Source organism: Lissotriton vulgaris, chromosome 3_1 (assembly GCF_964263255.1).
Source record: "Lissotriton vulgaris chromosome 3_1, aLisVul1.2, whole genome shotgun sequence".
Classification (NCBI taxonomy): domain Eukaryota; kingdom Metazoa; phylum Chordata; class Amphibia; order Caudata; family Salamandridae; genus Lissotriton; species Lissotriton vulgaris.
In genome coordinates, this window is record NC_141689.1 from 1,966,323,599 (window position 1) to 1,966,350,580 (window position 26,982).

A 26,982-nucleotide genomic window follows, 5' to 3' on the forward strand; every position below is an offset into this window, starting at 1 on the left:
TCTGATTGCCCGGACTAAATCAGGTTCACCTCTCGATCCTTGCCCTCCAGGCATTCTTAACCTCATCCCTGAAGCCATAGCCCCGTCGCTAACTACCATCTGCAACGCAATGTTTACATCCGGCATCTACCCTTCGGTCTGGAAGGAAGCCATCATCAAACGTCTTTTAAAAAAACCTAGCCTAGACCCTCTCCTTCCCGCCAGCTACAGGCCCATCGCATGCCTCCCATTCCCTGCTAAGATTTTTGAAAAAATCATGAACTCCCAGCTGTCAACCTATATACACTATAATAACCTACTGGATGACACCCAGTTCGGGTTCCGACAGGGCCATGGAACAGAGACTGCGCTCTTAAAGGCAGCAGACGAAATAAGGTCCACAATGGACAACGGAGGAGCCGCAATTCTGATACTTTTGGATCTCTCTGCAGCCTTCGACACGGTCGATCATGTCACTTTGATCGACTGTGTCGCGGCCATTGGAATAAAAGGCAAAGCTAAGGAACTTCTTGCCTCATTTCTGTCCAACCGCCCACAAACCGTGAAACTAGGCAATTACACCTCTCAGACCTTCTCTCTGCCTTGTGGAGTGCCGCAGGGATCCTCGCTAAGCCCAACACTATTCAACATATATGTGTCGGACTTGGCGAGGGTCATAAAATCCTACGGTATCTCCCTCACTACCTACGCCGACGACACCCAGCTGGTTTTGTCCGTGTACGATGATGGTACTTCTGTGGCAGCTAATTTCCAAAATGGAATGAAGGCAATAGGCTCCTGGATGTCATCCAACTGTCTTAAACTAAATTCTGATAAGACAGAAGTGATGACATTCGGGAGGTTGCAACCAGCTTGGTCTCCGCAATGGTGGCCTGATCAGATGGGACAACCCCCTGAACCTGTAACCAAGGTACGAAACCTAGGTGTTATCTTCGACAACAAGATGTCACTCCAGCAGCACGCCAACTCGGTGGTTTCCTCTGCCTTCCACATATTAAAAAGGATCATAAAACTAATCCCTTACCTCCCTCCATCCGCAGGCAAAACCTTAGTCAGCACATTGGTCTTTTCCAAAACCGACTATTGTAAAGCCTTGCTACTGAATGCACAACAGAAGGTCCTCAACAAACTCCAGACAGTGCAAAATGCAGCAGCCAGGACCTTGTTATCCATTCCCAAATTTAAATCCATCTCCCACCCCACATCCGACAGTTACACTGGCTGCCGGTGAGGAGTCGTATTAAATTCAAAGCTTTATGCATAGCATACAAAGCCACCCATAACCACGGCCCTCTATTCTTAAAACAAGCCTTCCGCCCGCTCGAACACCCAAGAACATTACGCTCATCTTCGGCTCAATTACTACGAGTTCCTCGTACAAGAAGAGTCAACTGGGGCGACAAACTCTTTTCGGTTGCCACAGCTAAGTTGTGGAACACGCTCCCCCTCCACATCAAATCTGCTCCTACTCTGCTGAACTTTAGAAAAAAACTAAAAACCTGGTTGTTCCCAGCCTAAATCTTCTCCTACCCTCTTGAGAGTCCTGCAACTATAGAGCCGAGACACCCTTGGGTATTTGCGCGCTCTAAAAATCGCCAAAAATAAAATAAATAAATAAATAAATGGCTCAAGATACACCCATCTCCAGAAAGGGCTCAAGTATTCCGATCAGATTCCTCTTTCAGAGGAGGCGAGGTGGGAGATGTTGTGGTGGCTGAAACATATGGAGTCGTGGAACGGTCGAGCCCTGTTCGGCACCACTCCAGAGGTGGTGATCGAATAAGATGCCAGTCGGTGGGGTTGTGGAGGCCGGTGAGGTCAAGTATCCACTGGCGGCTGTTGATCCACGGAGGAATTGAATCTGCACATTAATTGCCTGGAACTTCTGGCAGGCTCCTTTGCGATTGGTTGCCTTTCGCCCCGTCAGACAAATTGTTGCATCCTTCTCCGCATGGACAACGTGTCGGCGGTTCGTTATGTCAACAAGTTGGGCGGGACCTGATCCCGTCTTCTAGGGGAGATTGCGAAAGACTTTTGTCACTTTTGCCTTTAGAACAAGCTGTTTGTAGTGGCGGAGAACCTGCGAGGGTGCAGCAACCAGGTTGCTGATTGGAACTCCCAACATCTCTGGGATTTCAGCGATTGGAGGCTTTATCCTCGAGTGTTCAGATTGTTGAACAAAATGTGCGGTCCTTGTCAGGTTGATCTGTTTGCCTCCAAACTCAACAAACAGATTCCAGTGTTCTTCAGCTGGCGTCCGGATCCGGAGGCTCTAGCAACGGAGGCTTTTCTGCCAGTGTGGCCTCCAGCGCTTTGTTATGCATTCCCTCCATTTGTAATGATTCCAAGGGTCCTGGCCCAAATGTTATCACTTGGAATTGATTCTTATCACTCCTCTGTGGAGAGCTCAAGCGTGGTTCCCAGTACTTCTGGAAATGTTATGTGCGGTTCTGGTCCTTTTTCTCCAGCGGTGGAATCTGTTGTTAGACCTTCTCAAATCTCTGCATCCGTTGATAACATCAGGTCAACTCATGCTGGTCGCTTGGTGAATTTCTGGGATCGCTGCAAAGTCCCAGGCCTTTCGAGAGATGCTACCAGATTTATCAGCGAAGCTTGGTCGCCCAACACACACAAACGTTAAGCTACAGCATGGAAACAATGGTGTGATTGGTGCTCTCAACGGGAAGTGGATCCCACTGCAGCAGATGTCTCCTTGGTAGTGAATTTTCTTGCGTCCTTAGCCGCTTCAGACCTTGCTTATCTCACTGTCAATAATTTCCGGTCAGCCATCTCGGCGGGTCACATGGCCATTGAGGGCAAACCACTCGGTGAACATCCATTACTGTGTAAATTACTCAGAGGTATACAGTTGGTAAAACCACCATGTTCTAAATATTCGGAGCTTTGGGATGTCTCCATTGTCTTCCGTTTCTTGGACTCCTGGCATGTAAATCAGTGTTTGGCCCATAAACAGCTTTCTGCGAAGCTCGCTATGCTACTTTGTCTAGTATCCTGCAAATGAGTTTCTGATATTCTCGCCCTAGATCTTCGCGGGTCGCAGATTCTTTCCAGAAGGTGTTACTTTTTTGGTCACCAGATGCACTAAATGTATCACTACTTCTGTCACTTATCCTGAGTTTCCTGACAGTCCAAAATTGTGTGTAGTACGATGTATCCGGGATTATGAGGTGAGTACTGCAGGTTTTCTTCAAGATATGGCGGGCCAATTGTGTATTGCTCCGCAGAAACCTTTTCGCCCAGTGACCCAAGCTACACAAGCAAGACGGGTGCGTTGGCTCATGGGCGAAGCTGGTATTGATGTTTCCAGGTTTGGTGCTAATTCTGATCATGGTGCTACAGCATTCAAGGCATTTTCTGTGGGAGTCAGTCTATTGGACATTATGAATGCAGCTGATTGGTCCTCTGACTCTACATTTAAAACTTTTTATTATAAACCTATTGTGAATGTTGCATTTGTTGTGGTGGTGCAGCTTTGAACAAGCATAATCGGAGCCTCCGGTCCTGACATGGAATTCAAAATTTGCGAACATTCGTGACAAGAATTTTCAGTTCTATTAAGGACACGGAGGCGAGGATTATCCCACCCATAATTCAGTACTGTGATGTCTGATTTGCATTGTTTATATACTGCAATGTATATTTATGCTGTTTTTTACCCTTCCCTTATGATATATCTTTTCCTGGGAGTACTTAACTGTTATTTCACACAAAGAAAGAGGATGTAGTATTCTCTTATGTTCCTTAAATAGGGGTCTACTCTACGGTTGTCATGTGATACCCACTAAGGTTTATGGGAATTATAGTGTGTACTTTTGTTTTTACTTTTCTGATTGACTGCTGAGAATTTTCAGTAAAAAAAATGAGAAGCATAATCCTCGCCTCAGTGTCCTTAATAGAATTGAAAATTCTTGTCACGAATGTTCGCAAATTTTGAGTTTTTTTCTCTTTTGCACACAGGAAGGAGGTGGTGGATTATTGAACTTTTGCAAAGTTACAGCACCATAGATAGGGACGGAGCTGATGGTTTCCTGAAGGAGGCGTCATATAATCTTATAACTACATCTAAAATAAGTGAATTGTAAGTTGATCTAATAGTAAATAGCACTTGAAAATTATAGAGTAAGCATAAATGAAACATGGAATCTAATAATTTTCTGTTAGTGTGAAAAAATGGTTGTTGAGCAGTGAAAGTGCTAACTCCACTTATTAATTCACTTTGCCACCAAACGTGATAATCTCAAGAGTTTATACTGTTTTATCCTTTATGCAATAGGATACTGTTAGAAAATTATGGTTCATTCGTTTTTTGCACTTCTCCAATTTGAATATGTTTACTGTATGCTCGAGTTCAGCTCCTTTCTAATGGAATGGAGAAACATACCTCTTATATCATTTTTCATTTCCATTTAATTTGCACCGTTTCATTCCGTTCGTCGTGCAGCCTATCTGTGTCGTTTTATTGTTGCTGAAACGTGAGTGTCCTTTTTAATAGGAACTTTACTCGAAATAATAGATAATAGAGTTGAGATAAACTCAGCTCCACTAAACTGGGTAATTAGCTATAGCTATTAGCAGGATTTAGAAAATGCGAAGGCGAGGGATTAAACATTATCCAAAATGTAGTATTTGTCCGGCGCATAAAGAGGTATAGTACAAACCGATTATTCTATAATATCAGTACGAGTGCTGTAACATTATACCATATTTGTAGTTATTTTTCATTCAAATAGAAAATACGTTTAATGGTTTTTAATCTGTAACCTGCGATCATGCAATCATACGTAGTGAAAAAAGCCATCCTGTTGCTTTAATTAATTTTTATACAACAGCAGTTTTATGGCTGTGTGCCTGGAAAATGTGGAAATAATTTTACACATCATTTCTCAGTATTATCCAGTGTTCCACAGAATAGGCGCGTCACAATTTTCATGTTAGGCATATGGTGCCCTTCAGTGGCCAAACAGAGTAAGTGCAAAAGTGAACACTTTAGATGGCAGTCATGACGTGAAACAACTTTCCCTGCTGGCTGGACTAAATGGCAAAGTCCAGCCCGGCAATCAAACGTTAAATGCCTACACTACAGATTATCTCAGACATCGAATATTTTTACCGTAACCGTATGGCCAATATATACTGAAAACATCAATCGCTGGTTGATGTTTGCAGATCGAGTTTGATTGGCTATCGCCTTTAGCGCACGTGTTAATTGGTTAAATATTATACTCGCTTTTAGCTGTGTAAACAATACAGAGAGATTGGCATGTGAGTCAGAGCCCGCCAGCCATAGGCTTGCTTGGCCCACACTTTTCGTGAGAAAAATCGAATGTTAAGATGAGGCCATGGAGGAATTTCTATGTCACCATCACAATAGTGGCTATTCGGTGTATTCGCTTGTTAGTCCGCATCCGTGCCAAGCAGCTGTTTTCAAGAACAGCAGGCTGCTCCAAGAGCATGTTCCGGCGTGTTGCATACCATAATTGGCGAGTTTTTGTGGTTCTGCACATCTAATCTGAGCCAGAATCACATTGCGGATTCCGTTAACCGTACCTGGGCAATTTCAGTATTATTTGTAGTTTAACATGTCATGTCTATTGACATTGTCATCTAACTATAACATCACTTAACCTTTGGTTCTACACAGGTGAAGAAGGTGGTGCTGCATGGAGAATGTCATGAGTCATTGTGTATGAAAAACCACACCATAGTAGCCTAGCCTTGTGGGTATTCAGAGCATTTGCAATATCTCACCCTCATTCACCAATAATTATAAACTTGGCCATTGATGAACCCAGGCTTAGGTGTTGACGTAAGGACGAATCCAACCCTGCTCGATTAAAAAAGGATTGCAGAGGAAGGGCCGACTTCACATGTATGCCTTCAGTATAAAAATACCTGACATTTTACAAAAGCCTGATAGTATGCCAGTATAAATTGAAACCTGGGGGGGGGGGGGGGGGGGGGGGGGTGGATGGGGGGGCGTGTGGTTTAGAATTAGGGAAATATCTGAGAAATTCGACCTTTTTATAAATTAGGCTTGATTTGCTTTTTGATGTGTTTTGTTGGAGAAAGTTGGACATTTCGCAGAATACAGCTTGCTGCCTTTCAGGCATTTATGAAGCCTTTTATCTGTTGTAGAGAGACTGGCATGCCATCCCAGGAGAGACAGAAAGAAGTGAGTCAAATCAGAAAATCGCAATTCTAGCCAATTACAATAATTATTATAAAAGTAACTTTAATAAACACTCATGCAGAGCAGGAAAACGTCAGTGCACACGTTTGGTGTAGTAACAGAAAAACAGAACACAAACAGAAGGTCCATATTTGACAGAAACATGTTTTTGAAACTAAAAATGAAGGTACCTTTCTTGCTTTAAAATCATAATCATGGCTGTATGGGAGGCATACCTACGTAGATTGCTCTGGTGTAATCTAAACATGCAATTATTTGTATGATAAGTCAAACTTTGTATCATTACACTGCACATATTAGACCCTGCACCTCTTATGACTCAATGTCCAAATGACCCTGTAACCTTTTTACCCCTTTTACGTTATTTATTTAATTTCTTATTTGTTCAGTCTGTTACTTATTTGTTCAATTTTGATTTTCCCCTGAGTTTTATCTTCAAAATTCAATAACATAATTTTGATCATAAAAAAATCACAATCGTGGAACAATCATTAAAGTATTTATTATGTATGGGTGTGTTACTCTTACAACGCAACTATTACAACATAATGCTGTTACAACGCAGCTATTACATCGCAAATACCATTACAATGCATGCCATTACAACGCATGGCATTACATAGCAGATGCTATTACAACGCATACCATTACATCGTAAGTATTGGTAAGTATTTAATTTTTTTTTATTTTCTTTAATATTTTATAATTGATTTAATTATTATTTATTATAACAAAAATATTTATTTCGTTTTTAAATATTATAAATTAAATATATTAATTTAAGTAATTTTTTAAATAAGTATGAGTATAGGAGTATATGTTTTGGGGTACTGATGTATATGTTTTGGGGTGTTTGGGTATTTTTAGGTTTTAGGGCAGGGTTTGGGTTTTGGGGTACAGGGGTGTTTTTAGGTTTTAGGGCAGGGTTTGGGTGTTGGGGTACAGGGGTGTTTTTAGGTTTTAGGGCAGGGTTTGGGTTTTGGGGTACAGGGGTGTTTTTAGGTTTTAGGGCAGGGTTTGGGTTTTGGGGTACAGGGGTGTTTTTAGGGTTTAGGGCAGGGTTTGGGTTTTGGGGTACAGGGGTGTTTTTAGGTTTTAGGGCAGGGTTTGGGTTTTGGGGTACAGGGGTGTTTTTAGGTTTTAGGGCAGGGTTTGGGTTTTGGGGTACAGGGGTGTTTTTAGGTTTCAGGGCAGGGTTTGGGTTTTGGGGTACAGGGGTGTTTTTAGGTTTTAGGGCAGGGTTTGGGTTTTGGGGTACAGGGGTGTTTTTAGGTTTTAGGGCAGGGTTTGGGTTTTGGGGTACAGGGGTGTTTTTAGGTTTTAGGGCAGGGTTTGGGTTTTGGGGTACAGGGGTGTTTTTAGGTTTTAGGGCAGGGTTTGGGTTTTGGGGTACAGGGGTGTTTTTAGGTTTCAGGGCAGGGTTTGGGTTTTGGGGTACAGGGGTGTTTTTAGGTTTTAGGGCAGGGTTTGGGTTTTGGGGTACAGGGGTGTTTTTAGGTTTTAGGGCAGGGTTTGGGTTTTGGGGTACAGGGGTGTTTTTAGGTTTTAGGGCAGGGTTTGGGTTTTGGGGTACAGGGGTGTTTTTAGGTTTTAGGGCAGGGTTTGGGTTTTGGGGTACAGGGGTGTTTTTAGGTTTTAGGGCAGGGTTTGGGTTTTGGGGTACAGTGGTGTTTTTAGGTTTTAGGGCAGGGTTTGGGTTTTGGGGTACAGGGGTGTTTTTAGGTTTTAGGGCAGGGTTTGGGTTTTGGGGTACAGGGGTGTTTTTAGGTTTTAGGGCAGGGTTTGGGTTTTGGGGTACAGGGGTGTTTTTAGGTTTTAGGGCAGGGTTTGGGTTTTGGGGTACAGGGGTGTTTTAGGTTTTAGGGCAGGGTTTGGGTTTTGGGGTACAGGGGTATTGTAGGGTTCAGGGGTAGGTTTGTGTTTTGGGATAATTAAATAATATTTAGCATTTTTAAATTAATTAAAATATATTTAATAAATTAAATTAATTTTATTTCATTAATTACATTTTTAAATTAAATTAATTATATTAATTAAATTATTTCAATTAATTTAATTTAATTTCAATTATTTAAATATGTTAATTAAATTAATTACTTTATTTGAATTAAAATAAATTATTTCCTTTTTTATTAAAATTACATTTATTTAATAGATATTATTTTATTACATTAAATTAATGGCTATTTTAAAATGTATTTTAATTAAATTAATTAAATTAAATTAATTAAAATAATTTATTAACATTTTTAAAAAAAGGTATACTTACCTATACTTACGATGTAATGCCATGCGTTGTAATAGCATCTGCGATGTAATGCCATGCATTGTAATGACATGCATTGTAATGGTATTTGCGATGTAATAGCTGCGTTGTAACGGAATGCGTTGTAACACAACGCGTTGTACTGACACCAATCCTTATGTATGTAATTAAAATGTTTCATCTTTGCTTGGCCACTCACTATAATCCTCTTCTAAGCGATAACGACCAATTTACAACAGTTAAAAATCGACATTACATACTAATATTTTGTGTCATGGAAAGTGCACTGTGAATTTAAAAATCCCAAGTAAACCTGATAATGGGACTCCAAGTGTGTTTTTATGGCTATTTTTTGCAAATCTACCATACACTTCTTTAGGATTAAAAATTGGTATAACTTCACAATAAAAATACATATACTCGTTCTTGTCGGCAGGGTTAAAAATGCATTATAAAAAAAATAATGAAAATTACACAATATTATGGATGCCACATTGAGGAAACACTTCAATAGCTTTTGCGTTACTTCCATCAAATTAAATACACAATTGATCAGTGTGTATATCAATTACCATGGATTCCTAGTCTAATAGTTAGCATAGGATCACTAGCTGTAAAATGTATGTTGCAAATAATGAGCACATGTAGCATGTTTATCAAGATAGGTACCTTTGGATAACACTTGACGTCACAAACAGGAATTAATCAAGGCAAACACATTTCACATGGGTAGACACAAGGACAACGCCTTTGTAAAAATGTGTCGGTGTCACATCTTGACAAATGGGACATCTGCAACATTGTTTACCCTTAAATTTGAACTGTAGATTTGAGCCAAAGTCCCGTATATGGGTTCTGTACTTCTCAAGCCATTGCTTCGTCGCAATGATTCAACGGTTTCCTTTTCATCAAGCACTCCCTCAACATTCTTTCAGTGACAAAAGAAAATAGAAAAGGTAAATAAGTAAGACCCTACACAAACTAAATGTGCTGTTTACTTTAGTACTCATATTCTTCTTAGTTTCTTACTACTTAATGAAGGCCCTAAAAGCAGTGGATATCCACGTGTTTAGATTATTTATGTTTGGGTTTGATGCACGCCCACTGCGAGCCTACATCTCTCAAGTAAAAATAACAACAACGAAAAGTTCAAATCTTTATGAAAATCGATATTGGCCATATTGGAGTGAAAAATTGAGTGCAGGTTAGTTCCTCACCTTCCAGATTCTCATTAAGAACCTGAAAAGCGTGGAGTTTCTTGAAACAAAAATAACTTTTTTTATATGGAGATGTGTGAGTTGTGAATCTAAATGCCAGTTTGCAAAATAATAAATAAAGGCATACAGTAATAACCTGCATAAATTTAGTCCTGAAAAATAACACACAAAGGGGAATATTTATAAAAATTGCAGCTAAGCAGTTTTGAAGATGCTTAGCAGCAATTTTTTTACCTCTGCCAGTCGCCAAATCCTAACACTATGTTTGCGACATATTTACAAGATGTTGCTACATGGCGTTAGGATTAGGTAGCGGCTGGGGAAATTATCGCTAACACTAGCATCAAGGCGATAGCATTAGTTACTTTTTAGCCTCTAGAAGCAAAAAGAACTTATAAATACACCTCTAAGGAAAAAAACATAAAAACATCGGACTGCAGAATGGAGCAGCTAGGACCAAGTACAGACCAAGTCAAAAACCTCTCAAGCATCCCGACAGCCAGGATAACCAAGCAAAGTCCCAGGGGAAGAGATAATGCAGAATCCAGGCCTTACATATGAAAATTGGTGCATCGCTAGGAAAAAACAGTCATGTAGCACTTTTCATTGCACCATGGTGGCCCATGCCCATGCTTAGAAGCGAAGACAGTCCCCGGGGCCTGGATGCCTCGCTGAGCTTATGTCTGGGACCTGGAGTGGCAGGTGCCAGTGCTGTAGAGTTACTGCAGCATATTGGTGGAGGCGGGCTGCGTCGGGGCTAAGCCTGTGGGCCACTGTGGTATACATTGAGGCATCAGCGATCGCCTTTACCTGGTGGCGAAGTCTGGTAGGCTGCATGGAGACAAATTGTTGACTTGTGTGAGAAGACCATCTGGTGCCCCTTGGAGCTGTGATCAGTAGAGGCCCTCCTGTGTACCGAAGTGAGGAGGCATGCATTGCATAACACTCGCCACCCTACACCGGGGTGCAAACAGGAGATTGCCAATGGTGGGCCGCACCTCTCTGCATCAGAGGCCAGAAGAGGTGGTGCTGTCCAGACACTATAGGGTGAGGCCCCTGAGTTACGCTGAACTTGTGTGGTGGGAGGGCTGCAACTTTGTGCCTAGGAGGGCCTTGTTGCATCACCTGCATCTAGAGGTTCTCCAGCAGACTCGGCGGCAACTGCTGTACCCAAGCATGTAAAATCTGGCCTGGTTGAGGCTCTTGCTGGCTGAGTCACAGATTCAGAGAGAGTGCAGCAAATTGATCCCCGGTGTCAATGTCCAGGTGAAGAGAAAGAGGGCGGGAGCGGAGGAGGCCCGGAGGATGTGTCAGGCCTAGGCCCTTGGGTACACAGCTTGACCTGCCATTACTCGCTGGAGCACTGGGGTTAACAGAATCTGGTTGTCCCTGTTAGAACAGAGGAGGCAACAGGGTAGTGCTTCCTTTCCTCACACCCTATTAGGGAGCTTTTGGGTGTACAGGAGATTTCCCACTGTGCCGCCCAAATGAAGATTTCTGGCTACACCTGACTGGAGAAGAGCGGCCGGCTGGCCTACTGTACTGCACTGCACTGCATGTCATACATACTGCCTGGGAGTCTGGTGCAAAGATGTACCTCCTGCACATGGGGGGCCGGCGCCAACACCTGGCTGCTCCTCCGTGTTGGTGGAGCGAGCGGCTCGGGCCACTGGCCGCCAAGTCAGGTAACAGCGCACACCCTGGACTCTAAACTAGACTATGTAATTGTGGGTGTTGAGAAAATAGGTACCTCCCTCGAACAAATGTGCACTTCCCTTGAGGGCCACATTGACACAATCACAGTCGACTTCACCCTGGAGCACGCAGAACATCACAGTCTGACAGACAAGGTGTGCAACATTGACCAAGAACTGGCCACAGTCCACCTTATTACTCGGACCACAGTGTTGGAGGTACAGCAGCTAATGGCAGATGTGAAGTTACTAGAAGGAAGAGCGGAGGATGTGGAGGGCCGCTCCCGGCTGAACAACGTGTGTGTGGTGGGTCTGCTTGCGAGAGAAGAAGGAGCTGATGCAGTGGCATATACTAAGACATGGTTGCGTGACCTACTTCCTTCAGGTGCACTCTCCCCATTCCTTGTTGTGGAGTGGGATCATCTAGTGCCTGTGAGCCACCCGCCACCGTGGTCAGGTCCTAGACACTTTCACTTCCACCTCCTACAGGGATCTTGATGCTGTCCTGAGGGAGTTCTGCAAGCTCGGGGAGTTGAAAGTGGATAACACAATTTTTTGTTCCCTGACTATGCCACAGGGGTACAGAGGCAGAGGGAGTAATTTCTAGTGGTTAAGCAAAACTTCAATGACTTAGGCATGTAATACTCCGTCCTCTCCCTGGTAAGACTGCAAGTGTTCTCAGATGGTAACACGTGATTCTGCGATGCCACTGAACAGGTCTGGACCTGGCTGGAATCTACTGGTTGCCAGGTGCTGCGGAATAGGGCATAAGGGGTCTGTGCAACAAGCTGTCATTCATGGAGCCAGTCATAGTGGCAGGTGTAGGAGGAGCAGGTGACAACCACAAGCCACCCTCAATTTGGACCAGATTATACAAGGGAGGTGAAGGCACTACTTGCGGCAGCGAGGATGCACAATTGCACTCAGAGACAGGATCCCAACACTTTCCCTGAATGCACCTCCAGCGACGATGGCTCCACTGCAATGTGGCCATCAGGTGCGGAGTCTGGGCGGCACCCGGATGTGACTCATCAAATGGCAGATGATAAAAAAAGCCACAGTAACAGCAAAAAATTTGATGCTACGACAGCGTTAAATCCTTGTAAATATGCCCAGAGTCTTCCTGGAGCACAGGGGTGCGATGTCTCCTGCAAGAGTTCTGCTGGTTTGTAAAAATTATATTTAAAAAAAAATAAAGAAAAGGGGGCTTGGGTGACTGTGGTCGATTGATCACATATAGGCAGTAAGGCGCAGGGCCTGGCCACAGAATCAGAATCCTAATAGAATTTATTGTGCAGTGAATTAAACTCATTCAAATGTCATGGTGCCACTACTAAAATATAGATAAAAGCAGCATACTCCTTAAAAGATTGACAGTGTACTGTCATCATTTGGTTATAGCGACTGCAAAAGTACATTGACACTTTAAAGGAAATACTGACATTTGTGTACAGTACCAGCCATAATGAATTTTTAATTAAAAACCCCAAGGGGAGACTATAGTTTAGCTATCAGCAATTTAAAAGGGGGGGAAAGGGCTTGTTCCAGGGGAACCAGGCTGGTGCTCTGCTTAGGACGCTGGTTTTAAAGTGCTTCTGGAGAACGCTATATGCAGAGCATGTGGAAAGTATTGCCTGGATCCACCAACGAACTGAGCTGAGGGCTTAATTAGCTACAGCTAAAACTCCGAGGCTGGCAACTGTCAGGCCAACCAGCTAGTGTGATGCCTGGATGCATTTGTTAAAGTACTTCAGGTTAGGGTGCTCCTTGATGTGCGACTTTAAGTGCCTAATACAGTCTTGTAAAGTGCTGTGGATGCCTGGCTAGAGCCCTTTTGCCAGTTTTAAGACATACCTGGGCTCCTAATGCAGATTTTTAGATACTTCCAGGGGGCAGAGTATTAAAATCTTACCAGAGTCGACTTTGTCCTTCATTTAATTAGGGATGGCTTTACTAGCTGGAGCTAATACTCAAAGCCGCACCTCTGGTGAGGCATTCATCTAATGCTATGCCAGGGTAAGTGTGCGAAAGTGCTTCTTGTTGGGGTGTTCCATAAAGTGCGTGATAAAATACCGAAAGCTAAGTTATCAGATTCAGTATTGCCCACCTAAAACCCGTAATCCAAATTTGGTGCATAGACAGATTGCCAGGTTACTATAATGTGCTGCAGGTGCCTGCCTGCTGCTTTCCCCTAAATCACCGAAAAGCAAACTGCCCTAGAAGCAAGCAGAGCTTGAGAAGCTCGAGGTTTCTGCAGCCATCTGAAAGGCAGACATTTCAGGAAACTGGCTGACGGCTGAGTGGATTCTCCCTTTAAATAGCAGTGCAAAGCTTGGTTACAGGTCCGGACATTTGAGGACCCCAGGATGGGGGGTGAACAGTATTTTCTAGGAGTCAGTAGTGGTTTTTAAATGCAGATATTGTGAAGCAAGAACTCATCAGTGGCACACAGCCTGCCCTGAGTATCCTTAAATCTCCCCCTCCTGCCACTCCAGTAAGCTTTTAGGGGGATCAGCCCAAATCTTAGTCTCATCTTTGGAATCTTAGACACAGGCTGGGACAAATAAATTGGAAGTGTCCTGGGGTCATAAGAGCTGACAGTCCAGCTGCTGTGGAATTTCTCCTTCAAAGTCTTCCTGTCGCAGTTGGTGGAAATTATTTTTGCTTGCTTTAATATTAATTTCAAAATGTACTTCACAGAGCCCATTTATCCAGTACTTCAAACGTGGTCAGTCAGCTGCTCAGACAATGATCCCCGATGGATTGTTCTCTTTTTAGTATGGGCCACAGGATATGTTTTCATGTATCAGCCTGTGCTCATTTCACTTTTAGATAATAGGAAAGGAACTTCGCATTCAAGGCCAGCTGTTAGTGGCTCAAGTTGAATTCTACTTGGACTTGAGCTTGGGTTGTACAATCAGTTAATAACAATGGGGCATATTATCAACAACTAGCGATATTTATCGCTAAATAAGCTTAGCGACAATTTTTCTATCGCCGTGCATCGCCGGATTTTATCGCAACATTTATCTCCAATGCGATAAAATATCCGGCGATAGCGGCTTAATGCGTGAATATCGCTGGAAATCCAGCAATATTCAGGCATTAATGCCAATAGGGTCTTAACCTGAATATCCAACTCCCATTGGATATACAGGTTAAGAAGTGGTCTGAGAAGGCGTTAGTTTGCAGCGATATTCACGCTTAGCGCGAATTTTTTAATCGCTACACCTGCGTTGATTATAGGCGATAGTGACGTTAGTGCCTGCTTTCAGTCGCTAACAGGTTGGGTATGCCCACTTTGCATGTCATTAGCGATAAATATTGCTGACATGCAAAGCGGGCCCCAAACCACTTGCTATCACCTAAAAGCTGTTGCTAACTGATGTTAGCGACAGCTTGCTTATAGGGCGATGAAATTATCGCCGTTTTGCTGCCGAAAAACAGCCGGAAAAGCGGCAATAATTTCATATCGCCTGCCTTGGTAATATGCCCCAATATTTTTCTGTAGCAGTTGATTTAGGCTCTGTCTAAGCAGTTTGCAATTCTGCCTCTGAATATCCGTGCTCCATAGGCTATAGTAGGCATTATATTGCTGGTCGACACCAAAGACGTATGCAGTTTGCAGAAACCCCAGGTCAGGGAATTGGGCGAGGCTTGCTGGGCATGTATGTGTGGCTTGATTCGACCATGGCTGTACAGCCATTCTCCTAGATATTTAGAGGAGGCCACCTTCTCAATCAGACTCACTTAGATGAACCAAGAACCTTTATTTATTAACTTATGGCCAAAGATCACGAGCATTGTCTTGACAGCATTGATCAATAGGTTGTTAGACTTACAACAATTGTGCAAGGTATCTAGTGATCTCTGTAATCTGATTGGTGTATGGTCAATTAGCGCTGTGTCATCTGCGCACTTTGTGGCTCGCTATCATGGGGGGGGGGTCCAGATGCTCCTTTAAGTTAGCGAAATGCCGAATAAATAATAAGGATGCAGAAACATCCGGTTTGAATCATTTTTTGGTCTTAATTTTAGGTTATGTGGCCCAGCTGTAGCTGGTCTTTATTTTTACCCATCACATTATGATGCCATTTAACCAATAGTTTCCTCTTAATTCGCTATCACAATTACTGATACATTTGATGATTCCAAAATATAAAAATCGATCTTTATTTGTCATAGTTTCTTCTACTAAATCGGTATGATAAAACAGATTATTCTCAATCTTGCATCTTCTCTGAAATCTTGTTTGTAAGGGGAGTATTAACTGTCTTTCCCATGCCCATTTTTGCAACTCCTGATTTAGGATGCTTACATAGCATCTCAATATCAAGGAGGGTGATTAACTTTAAATTCTTGGGGTTTGGTTGCCCTCGAGGGGTGGTGGTGGTGTGGGTGCAAGACCGTACACAATGGGGAATTGACATAGTTAGGTATGGTAATATCTTAATTTACATAAAAGTTAGGTATGGTAATATCTTAATTTACATAAAAATACATCAGTAATTTACTGAAAAATACAAATCTGAAAGTGAGATCATAGTAAGGTGAAAACATCAGTTAAGACATACCATTATTCTAAAATTCACCACTTATAGTTATCTCAAGTAATTATAATACGGTCTCTAAGGTAACTCTACCTCGAAACTCTGCCATACACTAATTACCTCACATATGGCATCTCTCATGATATGTTCTATGACATCATTACAACCTCCAAAATTGCCTCATTGTTGACAACGCTATGCACGGTTTCTATGTATGGGGCCCCTGGAGCATCGTGGAGGCTCATGGAGGTAGGGTACCGCACCCCCAAAAAATTAGAATGTGATGACTCCGGGCCCTGGACCACTACAGGGGGTTTATAAAAATAAATGGCAGGACACCAACACATTTTTTTATTCTGTGCCATGGATCTGTGTATTACACATGAATCTGCGGCTGGACTGTTCCCATGAGGCACAGGGTCAAGGCTGATTTGCATATAGCCATTGTCTGACCTAGGGTGGTGTGGAGTGCAAATAAACGATGGATTTAGGCCCAGATCTTTGTACTGTGGTGAATGTAAGACATTGTTCTGCATTCTGTCCATCAACTGTGTTTTTTGCAATTTTCACCCCGAGTGGGCTGGGTATGCTCAGACGTGAGTCCCAGGCTCTCCACATCATTGGAGTCAAGCTATCCAGGCTGAAGAAGGCTGATAGCCAGAAACCGGTCCTTGGATGCTTGATTCCGGTCTAGGAAAGACATGGCTTGGTAGTTCGGGCTGGACTGTTCCCATGAGGCACAGGGTCAAGGCTGATTTGCATATAGCCATTGTCTGACCTAGGGTGGTGTGGAGTGCAAAAAAACGATGGATTTAGGCCCAGATCTTTGTACTGGGGTGAATGTAAGACATTGTTCTGCATTCTGTCCATCAACTGTGTTTTTTGCAGGGGCATCAGCCGCCCAGCAGAAGGTGGAGCCAGCATTGTGGAAGGCACTATTCAGCCTCAGTGCTATCTCCTCCCACCACTCAAGTTGCAAATGCAGTCATTCAGCCTAGGGCTGACTCAGCCAGCCTCTTGGGGAATCCCCAGCCCCTGTTACTCTCAAACCAGACAGTCAATACACAAATAGGCCAAGGCGCACAGAAAGGGCAGACAAGAGAACAGCAACTTTCTAAAAGTGCTGTTCTCAAACACAGGATTTAAAAACAACCTTTCCTAAAAGGTGTGTTATTAAATTCTGAGTTCAGGGATACTAGACTTTTATGCCCTATCTTGTTCCTATGGGAAGATATGCTGGTAGCTACTGTATCCAGCATCCTCCATGATAGCCTATGGAGCAAGATAGTCTTGCAGCAGTGAAAACGAAAATGGATGTAATTCACTACCGGAGCACGTCACCCGCACAAGTACAAGCTCTACCTTTCACATACACTGCACCCTGCCTAAGGGGGTACCTTGGGCCTTCCATAGGGGTGACGAATGTGCACAGAAAGGGAAGGGTTAGGCCTGGTCAGTGGGGACACTGACCAGGAGGACATGGCAGTTCACAGACTGCACACAGGCACTGCGGTGGCAGGCCTGAGACACCATTTTGGGGGTTCTCCTTTGGGTGTCACAGTTAGTGCTGCAGGCCCACTAGTAGCATTTGTCATCACCAGCCCTGGCACACCCAGTGCACTTTACTAGGGACTTCTTGGTGATACAAATATGCCAATGATATATATCCAAACATAATAACAATTTACACAGGGAGCACTTACACTCTGACACTGATCAGCAGTGGCAGAGTGTCCAAGGCATCTAAACCAGCAAAAACGAAATCCAGCACAGCATCAAAAATACAGGAGGTAGAGGCCAAAAAGATTGGGTAAATCATGCTAAAGATGCCAGGGCTAACAGTGGGCAAACTAAATGGATGGACAAAAGGCTGCTCTACAGTCAAACTTTCTCATTCATGGTAGTAAAAAGAATGTACCAAGTGTCACTCACATCTAGAGTATTCAATAGATTCAAACCTGCAGGAGATCGAATTCATAAGTCAGTTTGGGGCTTAGGACACAGATGGGACAAGTTGGAAACAGAGGAGAGAACCAAACTTGTTCCTGTCAAACTCTGTTGTCTAGAGAAATTCTATTTGTTTGCATGTTTGACAAATTTCAATTAGCAGACTGGTAGAACTGATCTTGTTTTCCAACACATGCATATGCAGGCACCAGCACATTGAATCGGATTGCTACAGCTGGTGCTGATGAGGTAGAGCAGACAAAGAACTGCCAAAAGCTACATAACATTGAACTCTTTGATAAAGCAAACAGCATAATGAATGTTAAATCCAGCATTTGCATTAACAACTAAGAAAAAAAAGCTAAGCAAGAGAAATGATTTCTAGCTGACAGTGAAGTATTGTCAATTGAAGGTTCCATACATCACCTATTTCACTTTGTTTTCCAACCACAAGTTCATTGGAAGGAGGTGCTAGCAATGATCAACATGAGTGCCCTTTCAACTGTTTTACTCCAGAATTTGATTCAATCAATTTTCTCTACGGCCATCTCAAGACAGAAGTCTCTACAAAGTGCTAAGGCCCTCTTTATGAGTACACCGGTGTTTTGGATGGTATTATCACACCTGGCAAAACTGTGCAGTGTTTACTGCATGCAGTACTATCCACCCATTCCACACGCCAAAACACAACATAATGAGGTATCGAACTTTGGTCACCAGATTGTTGGAACCTTTGTCTCTCTATACAACCGTGTGCTAAAATAAATGTAAAAAGGCTTATACTGTTGGTTTGTATCTTGGGAAAACTGAGGATGCACAAGTCTTTCTGGAAAATTCGAATTCTTGAAGTTGGGTGCTAACTTCTCTTTACAACTGAACATGGGCCTTAGAGGAAGAAAGTTCTTGTGCGCATCCATCTAGAGCTCAGTTACAACAGGAACCTAATTGCCCATGACTCAGAGTTCAAAAACCAAAACTACGAGAGTCTGAGTCCTTCCAAGCCCATTCAGCATTGGAAATTTCCCCATTGCTTTTCCATTTTTATATCGAGGCTGTACAAATGTTGCATGTCTTTAGCTGAAAGGTACTCACCCAGTCCTGTTACTATAATCCCGCGAGACCCAGTTAAACCACTAGTTGTTGCTACATGTTCATTGGCTTAAAACACAACACGTTGTTCTAAGAATAGTAATAATTTGTTTATCTGTATGTTAACTACATTTTTAAATTTAAAGCCTCGATTATGCATGTCGTGGTACGCTGCACAAACATCTGTTAGCAGTGATTGCTTTTTACTTCACATTATATTTACAGAATGCAGCGAAGTCCAGATCTACGACAAATTTGCTCATGTATTCACATTTTGTAACCCATTTTTGGGGCTAAAGTGCTAACAGATGCAATTCATTACACTTTAATTCCGAACCTCAATGTGCGATAAACATCGGGTGCATTTATACACAATGTATTTGTTGACAGTGAGGTTTCAATACACCACTTCCTGTGTAGTATATCGCTTTTTAAAGATGTAAGGGAAATTGAACGTCAGTGTGTACATTCATTTGATAAGGCATTAGTTCTTTCAGAAGAAATGTAGATTGCTTGGACTTAGCAGAAGAGTCCAGGTGATGAAGGATTTTAAAAAAAATATAATAAAAACACACTCCTTCATTGTTTAAGAACAATGTGGTAATGCTTCGATATTTAAATGAATCGGCATAGAATTGAATAGTTGTGTAACAGAAGATGCAAATACGCCTGCCAATGCAAGATGTGTCATGCTCTTTTGGCATTTATTAGGCATTCTTACCTTGTTCTTCTTTCTTTTGCGACGGAATCGCAGAAGTTCCTTGTGCTGTCTGGACACGAAGTTCACAGCTGCGTATTCCAGGAGTGCCGAAAATACAAAGAGCAGGCACACTGCCATCCATATATCAATAGCCTTCACGTAAGACACCTGGTAGAGAAAAAACCTTATTTGAAACTTGGATTTTCAAGAACTTTGGTCTTCAGCAATTTAAAATGACAAATTCATCCTTGCATCACAACTGATGAAAGCATCAAAGGTTCCACTAGAACCATCTCTGTGGCAATAATCAGGGAGTACAGTAAGACCTTAGCTTCAGATCTGGCTGAAGTCATATTTGCCTCCTTCCCTTATCGATCAACATGGAGAAACCTCAAAAATGCATTAACATCATGCCTAGAGGGAAACCTAGGCAGACCAGAGACCAAGAATATCATGACATTTAAACTCCCAATCATGGAGAGAAAGGGTTTACAATAAATCCATGACATTTGTAATCTAATGTAATTTTCCATCACCTTTTCTTCAGTACTTAAAAGTAGGAGACGTAATGAATCTACAGAAGTTTGCTTTTTCATGTTAGAGTGGAGAGAACAGATCAGAAAAAATGGTCCAATCATCTCAGTGATGAAACACTTTGGGGAATATTTACAAGCACCTATCGCCACCACATTGTCACTTTCAGAAACTTTGTGATGGCGGTAGGAGCCTCGCCTTATTTACAAGGCAGTGTTAAGCTACCTAACGTGGCTTAACGCTGCCTTCTAAATAAGGTACCCTTTCACGCAGTTAAAAGGGGAGGGTGATGGGTGTTGCAGTGGGCGTTCCACCGCAACACCCATTGATTTTGAACCTGCCTCCTATTTACAAGGGCAGCGTAAATAGGAAGCAGCGTCAAAACTAAGAACAGTGAAAACCTCGTCTTAAACAGGCAACACAAGGAGAAATGCTTTGTTTCTCCTCGTTTTTGCTGTTTCCATGTGTGCTGTCTTGTACAGCAAATTGCCTATGATTGTTTATGTGCAGGAAGGCCCCCCTTCCTGCACATACACAATCATTTAAAACAAAATTGTTTTGCAATTTCTATGTGTGCTGCATTAAGCAGCACACATAGAATATACAAAACAGTGTTTAACAATTGTTTATGTGCAGGAAGAGGGACCTTTCTGCACATAAACAATCTTCCCCTCAACAGAGGCACCCTTGCACTATGGTACACGGGTGCCTGCGTTGGCGCTGGGCAGCTAAAGTTAGTGCCAGCGCTGGGGCAAAAGCAGAGCTGCGGCATATTCTATTAAATATGGTGGAGCCTTGCATTTCTAAAGTGATGATGCATGTTGTTCGCCTTCTTGGCTTAATGACACTCTTCACCACTTTATTGTAAATATGCCACCTTAGTTTGTACTGATATGAGATCACTTTACCTCTTCATCTTTATATACAGCCACTCATGTATAAGATGTTGTTACACCAACTATAGTTCTAAATGTTCACACACACGTCTTACAGACACACATCTGAAACATAAGGACACCAAAACAACATCTCTGACTGCTTAAATTACATTTGCGACTGGATGATAGGAATCGTTTTGCACCCTAACGGTGCCAGAACTAAGATCATGATTGTTTTGGGAGCAGCAAATAACAACATTCAGGCCTCAGGCTCTTTAAGAAGCATCACAGAGAATTGCAAGTTTTCGGAATCTTGGTCAGCCATGAACTCTCCTTTATGCAATAAATCTTAGCATCACAAAAAGTATCAACGTCCAGTTGACTTGTATCCCAGGTGCCCGTAACCACCATGTTACCTCACGCATGTGATGCAGCTGGAGGCCAGTAGGGGAACAGTGACTCTTATTATGACCCAATCCCTCAACTGACACGCCCAGAGTTTAATGGAATCGAAACCATATGACATAATTTAAATGCCCAGGCTATTCATATCACAGACTATGGGTGCTGCACACACAAAGGTGGCAACTTAATTCATGTCTAAACATAAGCACATATACCAACTGGTGTTTTCTGAAGCCCTTTTGGGCAAAAACATGGCAGCATATACATCATGTGATGTTTCTCAGAAATCACATTGACTGCATAACAAATTAGGTATTAATAATAAGTCTATCTATTAAAAAGTGGAATTCTCAATGTCAGAACTGTTACCTGAAGTAAAATCAGCTAGAGCAGACCTGACCACCCTCAACACAGGGATGTAATAAGAAGAAAGACATTTGTCAGCATGGAGGACGGATTGGACAGAATAAAGGGCTGTGAGACCTATGTTCAGACAGGAGAAATTCAGGAGTTATAGAGTAACTTAAAGTGTGCTGAAAGGTAACATGACTAACCGCCCGATTCATCAAACAAAATTGCGCTCGCAAAGGGCCAGATTCTGAGAATCTGGCCCTTTGCGAGTGCGATTTTTGCATTTGGGATTCAGCATCCCAAATGCAAAAATAGCTAATTGCGATCTCGCAATTTTGCGAGGAATTACATTTAAGGAAACATGGCAGCATATACATCATGTGATGTTTCTCAGAAATCACATTGACTGCATAACAAATTAGGTATTAATAATAAGTCTATCTATTAAAAAGTGGAATTCTCAATGTCAGAACTGTTACCTGAAGTAAAATCAGCTAGAGCAGACCTGACCACCCTCAACACAGAGATGTAAAAAGAAGAAAGACATTTGTCAGCATGGAGGACGGATTGGACAGAATAAAGGGCTGTGAGTCCTATGTTCAGACAGGAGAAATTCAGGAGTTATAGAGTAACTTAAAGTGTGCTGAAAGGTAACATGACTAACCGCCCGATTCATCAAACAAAATTGCGCTCGCAAAGGGCCAGATTCTGAGAATCTGGCCCTTTGCGAGTGCGATTTTTGCATTTGGGAGTCAGCATCCCAAATGCAAAAATCGCTAATTGCGATCTCGCAATTTTGCGAGGAATTACATTTAAGGAATCTCTATTTGAGATTCCTTAAATGCAATTCATCATCCAAATTTTTTTTGTGAATTCGCAATTTCTGGCCGCAATTTACCGCTAGGTCAGACCTCGTGGTAAATTGCGAAAACTCAGAAAAATGCATTTAAATGCATTTTTCTGAGTTGCATGTTACACACACACATGTCCTTTGGACATGTGTGTGTGCAACACCTGTGTAAAATTTCATTTGAGGGGTGCTACAGGGTGTCCTTTGGACACCCCTGGCACCCTTCAAATCGCTATCTTACTTGCGATTAGCAAATTGCTAATCGCAAATAAGGAATACTCCCCATTCATTCCTATGGGCCTTTTGGCCCATAGGAATGAATGGCGAGTTATTCCTTATTTGCGATTAGCAATTTGCTAATCGCAAATAAGGAATATGTAGGAATCGCATTTCTTTATGCAATTTCTACATGAATCCCGTTTTGCGAGTCCTTAATAGCGATTCGCTATAAATCGCTATTAGGGGCTCGCAAAACGGGAGAATGATGAATCAGGCTGTTAGCTACTACATACTCTCCCGTATATTCAGTTCAGTCGGAACATGGAATTCCAAAGGCCGCATCAGTCCCATGCTAGATGGCCCATGGATCCGAATAAGACACATTCCATAACTTCACACAAGGAGTTTGCTTGGGGGCATTTGCTACGTGAAAGGACTCTAGTTCCCAGGAATCCGCAGGGCCTCGCCAGCTGTCTTCTATCAGCCCTTCCTACTGCCAGCAGCTATATTACTCCTCGCACCATCCACTTCGCGGGTGACGCTTCGCACCAGGAGTTTGCTCGGGGGCATTTGCTACAGGAAAGGACTCTTGGTCCCAGGAATCCATGGGGCCTCGCCAGCTGTCTTCTATCAGCCCCTCCCACTGCCAGCACCTATATTACTCCTCGCGCCAGGAGTTTGCTCGGGGGCATTTGCTATGTGAAAGGACTCTAGGTCCCAGGAATCCACGGGGCCTCGCCAGCTGTCTTCTATCAGCCCCTCCCACTGCCAGCAGCTATATTACTCCTCGCGCCACCCGCTTCGCTTAACACGCGCAGGTTTTTCTCGCCGGATGAAGCCCGGGCCAAGGGCCGGCCCATCCTAGCCCGTCAGTGGCCGGAAGAGGCCGAGCTGGGTCACTCTCCTTGGCGAAAGACTTTTTTGGAACTCATAAAGGTACCTGGACACAAGGTTAGGGATTTTTAATTACCAAGTATTGGTTGCATAGAACCTTGTTAGCTGTAGGTTATTCAAGATCTTGAGCCACAATCCCTTTGTCTGGTAAACCGTGTGTATTCCCACTTGGTATATATTGAATATTGAATAATTAATTCAGTCAAATTGTTTGATTTTATTTTATTGTATTGCAGTAAGTAATTGTGTATCTTAACATGGGGAAACATAGTATAAAAGCCCAGTGCCATGCACCTCCATGACCAGTACCTCCCCCTCTTCCCCAAACATCTTCTGATAAAATGCTCCAAACAGCGATAGGGGTGGTTGCATCAGAAATAGAACACACGGAGCGCAGGCTATCCATGACCCCTGACCTTCAACCATTGTGTACATCTCACAACCCCTTAATTGTCTCTGACTCCCCCACCCCTACCCTGGAACAATCTTGCCATAGTACTCCATTAGATAAGGGAGTAGCCATCACTCCAAACATTTTAGCGAAGAAAATAGCCCCGGCTAGAGGAGCTAAGAAATCTATTACTTGTAAGTCTAATAGCAGAAATACTAGAGCCGGGACTAAGAGGAAAGCCACTCATGGCAAGTCCGTGGAATTAGTAGAGAGTGGCCTAGACCTCAATAAGCAGAGTGAGGCAAAGCGCAAAAAGGTTGATTTAGAACCTACTTGGTTCCCTTCCCTGCTGAGCTTTCTAAGAGTACATATTAGAGATATAGTAAGAGAAGAATTAGCACATATTCATTGGTATATTGATAAAGTAATTAGCTCCCAAGGGCAGAGAATTGAGAGTCCACCAGCTATCGCAGTTAGAACCAGCCGATCCGTTCCAGAAGAAGAAGCCACCTAGTCCAGAGTTGCCTATCCCAAATCTTCCCCCAGCTTTAATTCCTTACATAGTAGTTCTTTCTGGAGTTCCGTCTCTCAGTCCAGGGGCAAAGGAATCACACTCCGAGCTAAGGAATAAATGTCTACATTTTTTCTCTAGCAGGAGCCAATTTGTCAGTGTAAAGGATATTCTGTTGACAAGTAAAGTAAGTTGGGTGGGGAACAGACCAAAAGATATTATTGGGGAGTGCATAATAGTTAACTTAAGGAAGCCAAATATTACTCAACATCTTCTACACCCTATTTCTGACCATCTAGCAAGAGGGGCTCGCATTAGATGTCTTCCTCGTTCTTATTTTTATGTGCCCAATAACATTAGCACAAGGTGTGAGGATCAGTGTACTGGTTCTCAGACCTGGCGTTGAATGCTCCCACAGAGGGGACAGAATTGCTTTTACCAAAATCCCATCCAGTTTATTCTCCCTTTACAAAACAGATTCAGGCATTTAGACGAAGTGGACTGACTGTTGGAGATTGAAAAGGAAAGTGAAACAGCTGGGAGAGTTAGTGATCAGCAAAGATTTGATAGTCTACACCCTGAGAAAGAAAACTCTGACCCCAGTTATAGTGATGTTCATCCCTGCCCTGTACGAGCTCCACCTCCTGTCCTTCCGAACTTAAAACTGGCTTTGGACAAGTTGCAGGTTGGAAGTGGCCATTTGCCCATTAGAGGAAATGGGTCCTGTAACAAGGCTGATTTACTCTCCGTCAACCCAGCTTGTTTTCCCTTCTTGGCTTCCCCGTTGGTCTTAAATGAGGAAGCCACGGAAGGGATCCACAATATCCCCCTCTCCCCATTAAAATCCAGTCTAAATATGAAGCTTTTATCATGGAACATTGCGGGCATTAAGAATAAACTAAATTGCCCGGATTGGGAAATATTGGTAGATTCCTGTGACATTTGTATGTTCCAAGAAACTTTGGCTGTCGAGGAACACACTCGTCCGGGATTTGCATCCTAATATAAGCTAATTGTTTCTAAAGGCCAGGAAAGACCATCGGGAGGGCTAATTATATGGTTTGGGACCCATCTAGGATGGACTGTTTCACAAATAGAAGGAACTGGGCCAGACACCTTGAGTTTTATCCTGTCCTTTAACATTGATCACAAAATTAAATTGATCAATGTGTATTCCAGGCCCGTAAAAAATGGAAAGGAGTCACCAACAATAGACCAACTAGATATAGTAATGTCGGGCAACATAAAAGATGGTCTGATTCTTTTGGGTGGTGACCTAAATTGCCAATATGAACCCCTAAAAGATTTTGATGACTCTTGTGGCCGAGAAGAAGATGAGGTGTGGGCTATTCCTGAGATAAATGTAACCCCGATCAGGACCTGAACTTCTCTGGCGCTACAAATCAAAGCTTTTTACCTTGAAATATTCACTACGTGCCTGCAACGGTCGATTTCGTTCCGATTCCCCTGGTAAACAAACTTTTAACAGGGTGGGCCACAAGTCAATACTGGATTACGTTCTTATAGAATCTAGAGGTTGTTCCTTCATGACTGGATTTACTATTCTACCCAGGCATCATAGTGACCATAATGCACTGTTAGCAACCCTTGAGTTCCCTGCCAAAACGGAATTAAGAGATTCAGATCAGTGTCCCCGGGACGGGCTATTCCTCTCCAACAACAAAAAAAAGATTACGTCGGCACAGATGGAAAACTGTCAAACGAAATTGGCACTACTCTATGAAAGTATAATTCCCGACCTGATGACCCTACTAGACCTGGCAGATAATGGGGCTCCAGGGGTTAGAGGCGGCAGACCCGGAAGCTGAGATCGGCCCTGGACCAGGGTTCAATTCCCCGCCTCGGCGGGTCTTGGGCTCAAAAATTCCACGGACTCGATAATTCTCGCTCCGGTGCCTTCTCGACTCACGGGTTCACACTCTGCGTCTCTGGGCAATAGCTTGCTTAATCTCCACAACGGCCCCTCGTGGCGGGATGCCTGGCTTTCACCTTGTGGATACCCTGCCGGGGTTATCTCACAGGGGAATACCAGGACGGGTTCCCTAAGCAAGAGCTTAGATACCGACCTCGGTCAGTGATTTGCGCTATATAAATACATGTACATTTACATTTACATTTACATTTACACCTGAAAACTACAGTAGATTAGGGGTCATCAATCACACCATCTATTGTAAACTAAGGGAAGCCTTTTATAGGCCCTGCCCGCAGGGCAGAAGGAGTCAACAAAAGGTTACGTGGTTTAACAGTACCT

At 43.0% G+C, this 26,982-nt stretch overlaps 1 protein-coding gene across 1 annotated transcript in view; it reads right to left on the minus strand.

Annotated features, from left to right (window-relative positions):
- Positions 1-26,982, minus strand: part of GLRA3 (glycine receptor alpha 3) — a 670,994-nt gene that overhangs the window by 40,903 nt on the left and 603,109 nt on the right. The window contains exon 8 of the mRNA XM_086963322.1: positions 19,696-19,842. Coding sequence (XP_086819448.1) covers positions 19,696-19,842 — 147 coding nt within the window. The remainder of the gene's footprint in view (positions 1-19,695; positions 19,843-26,982) is intronic.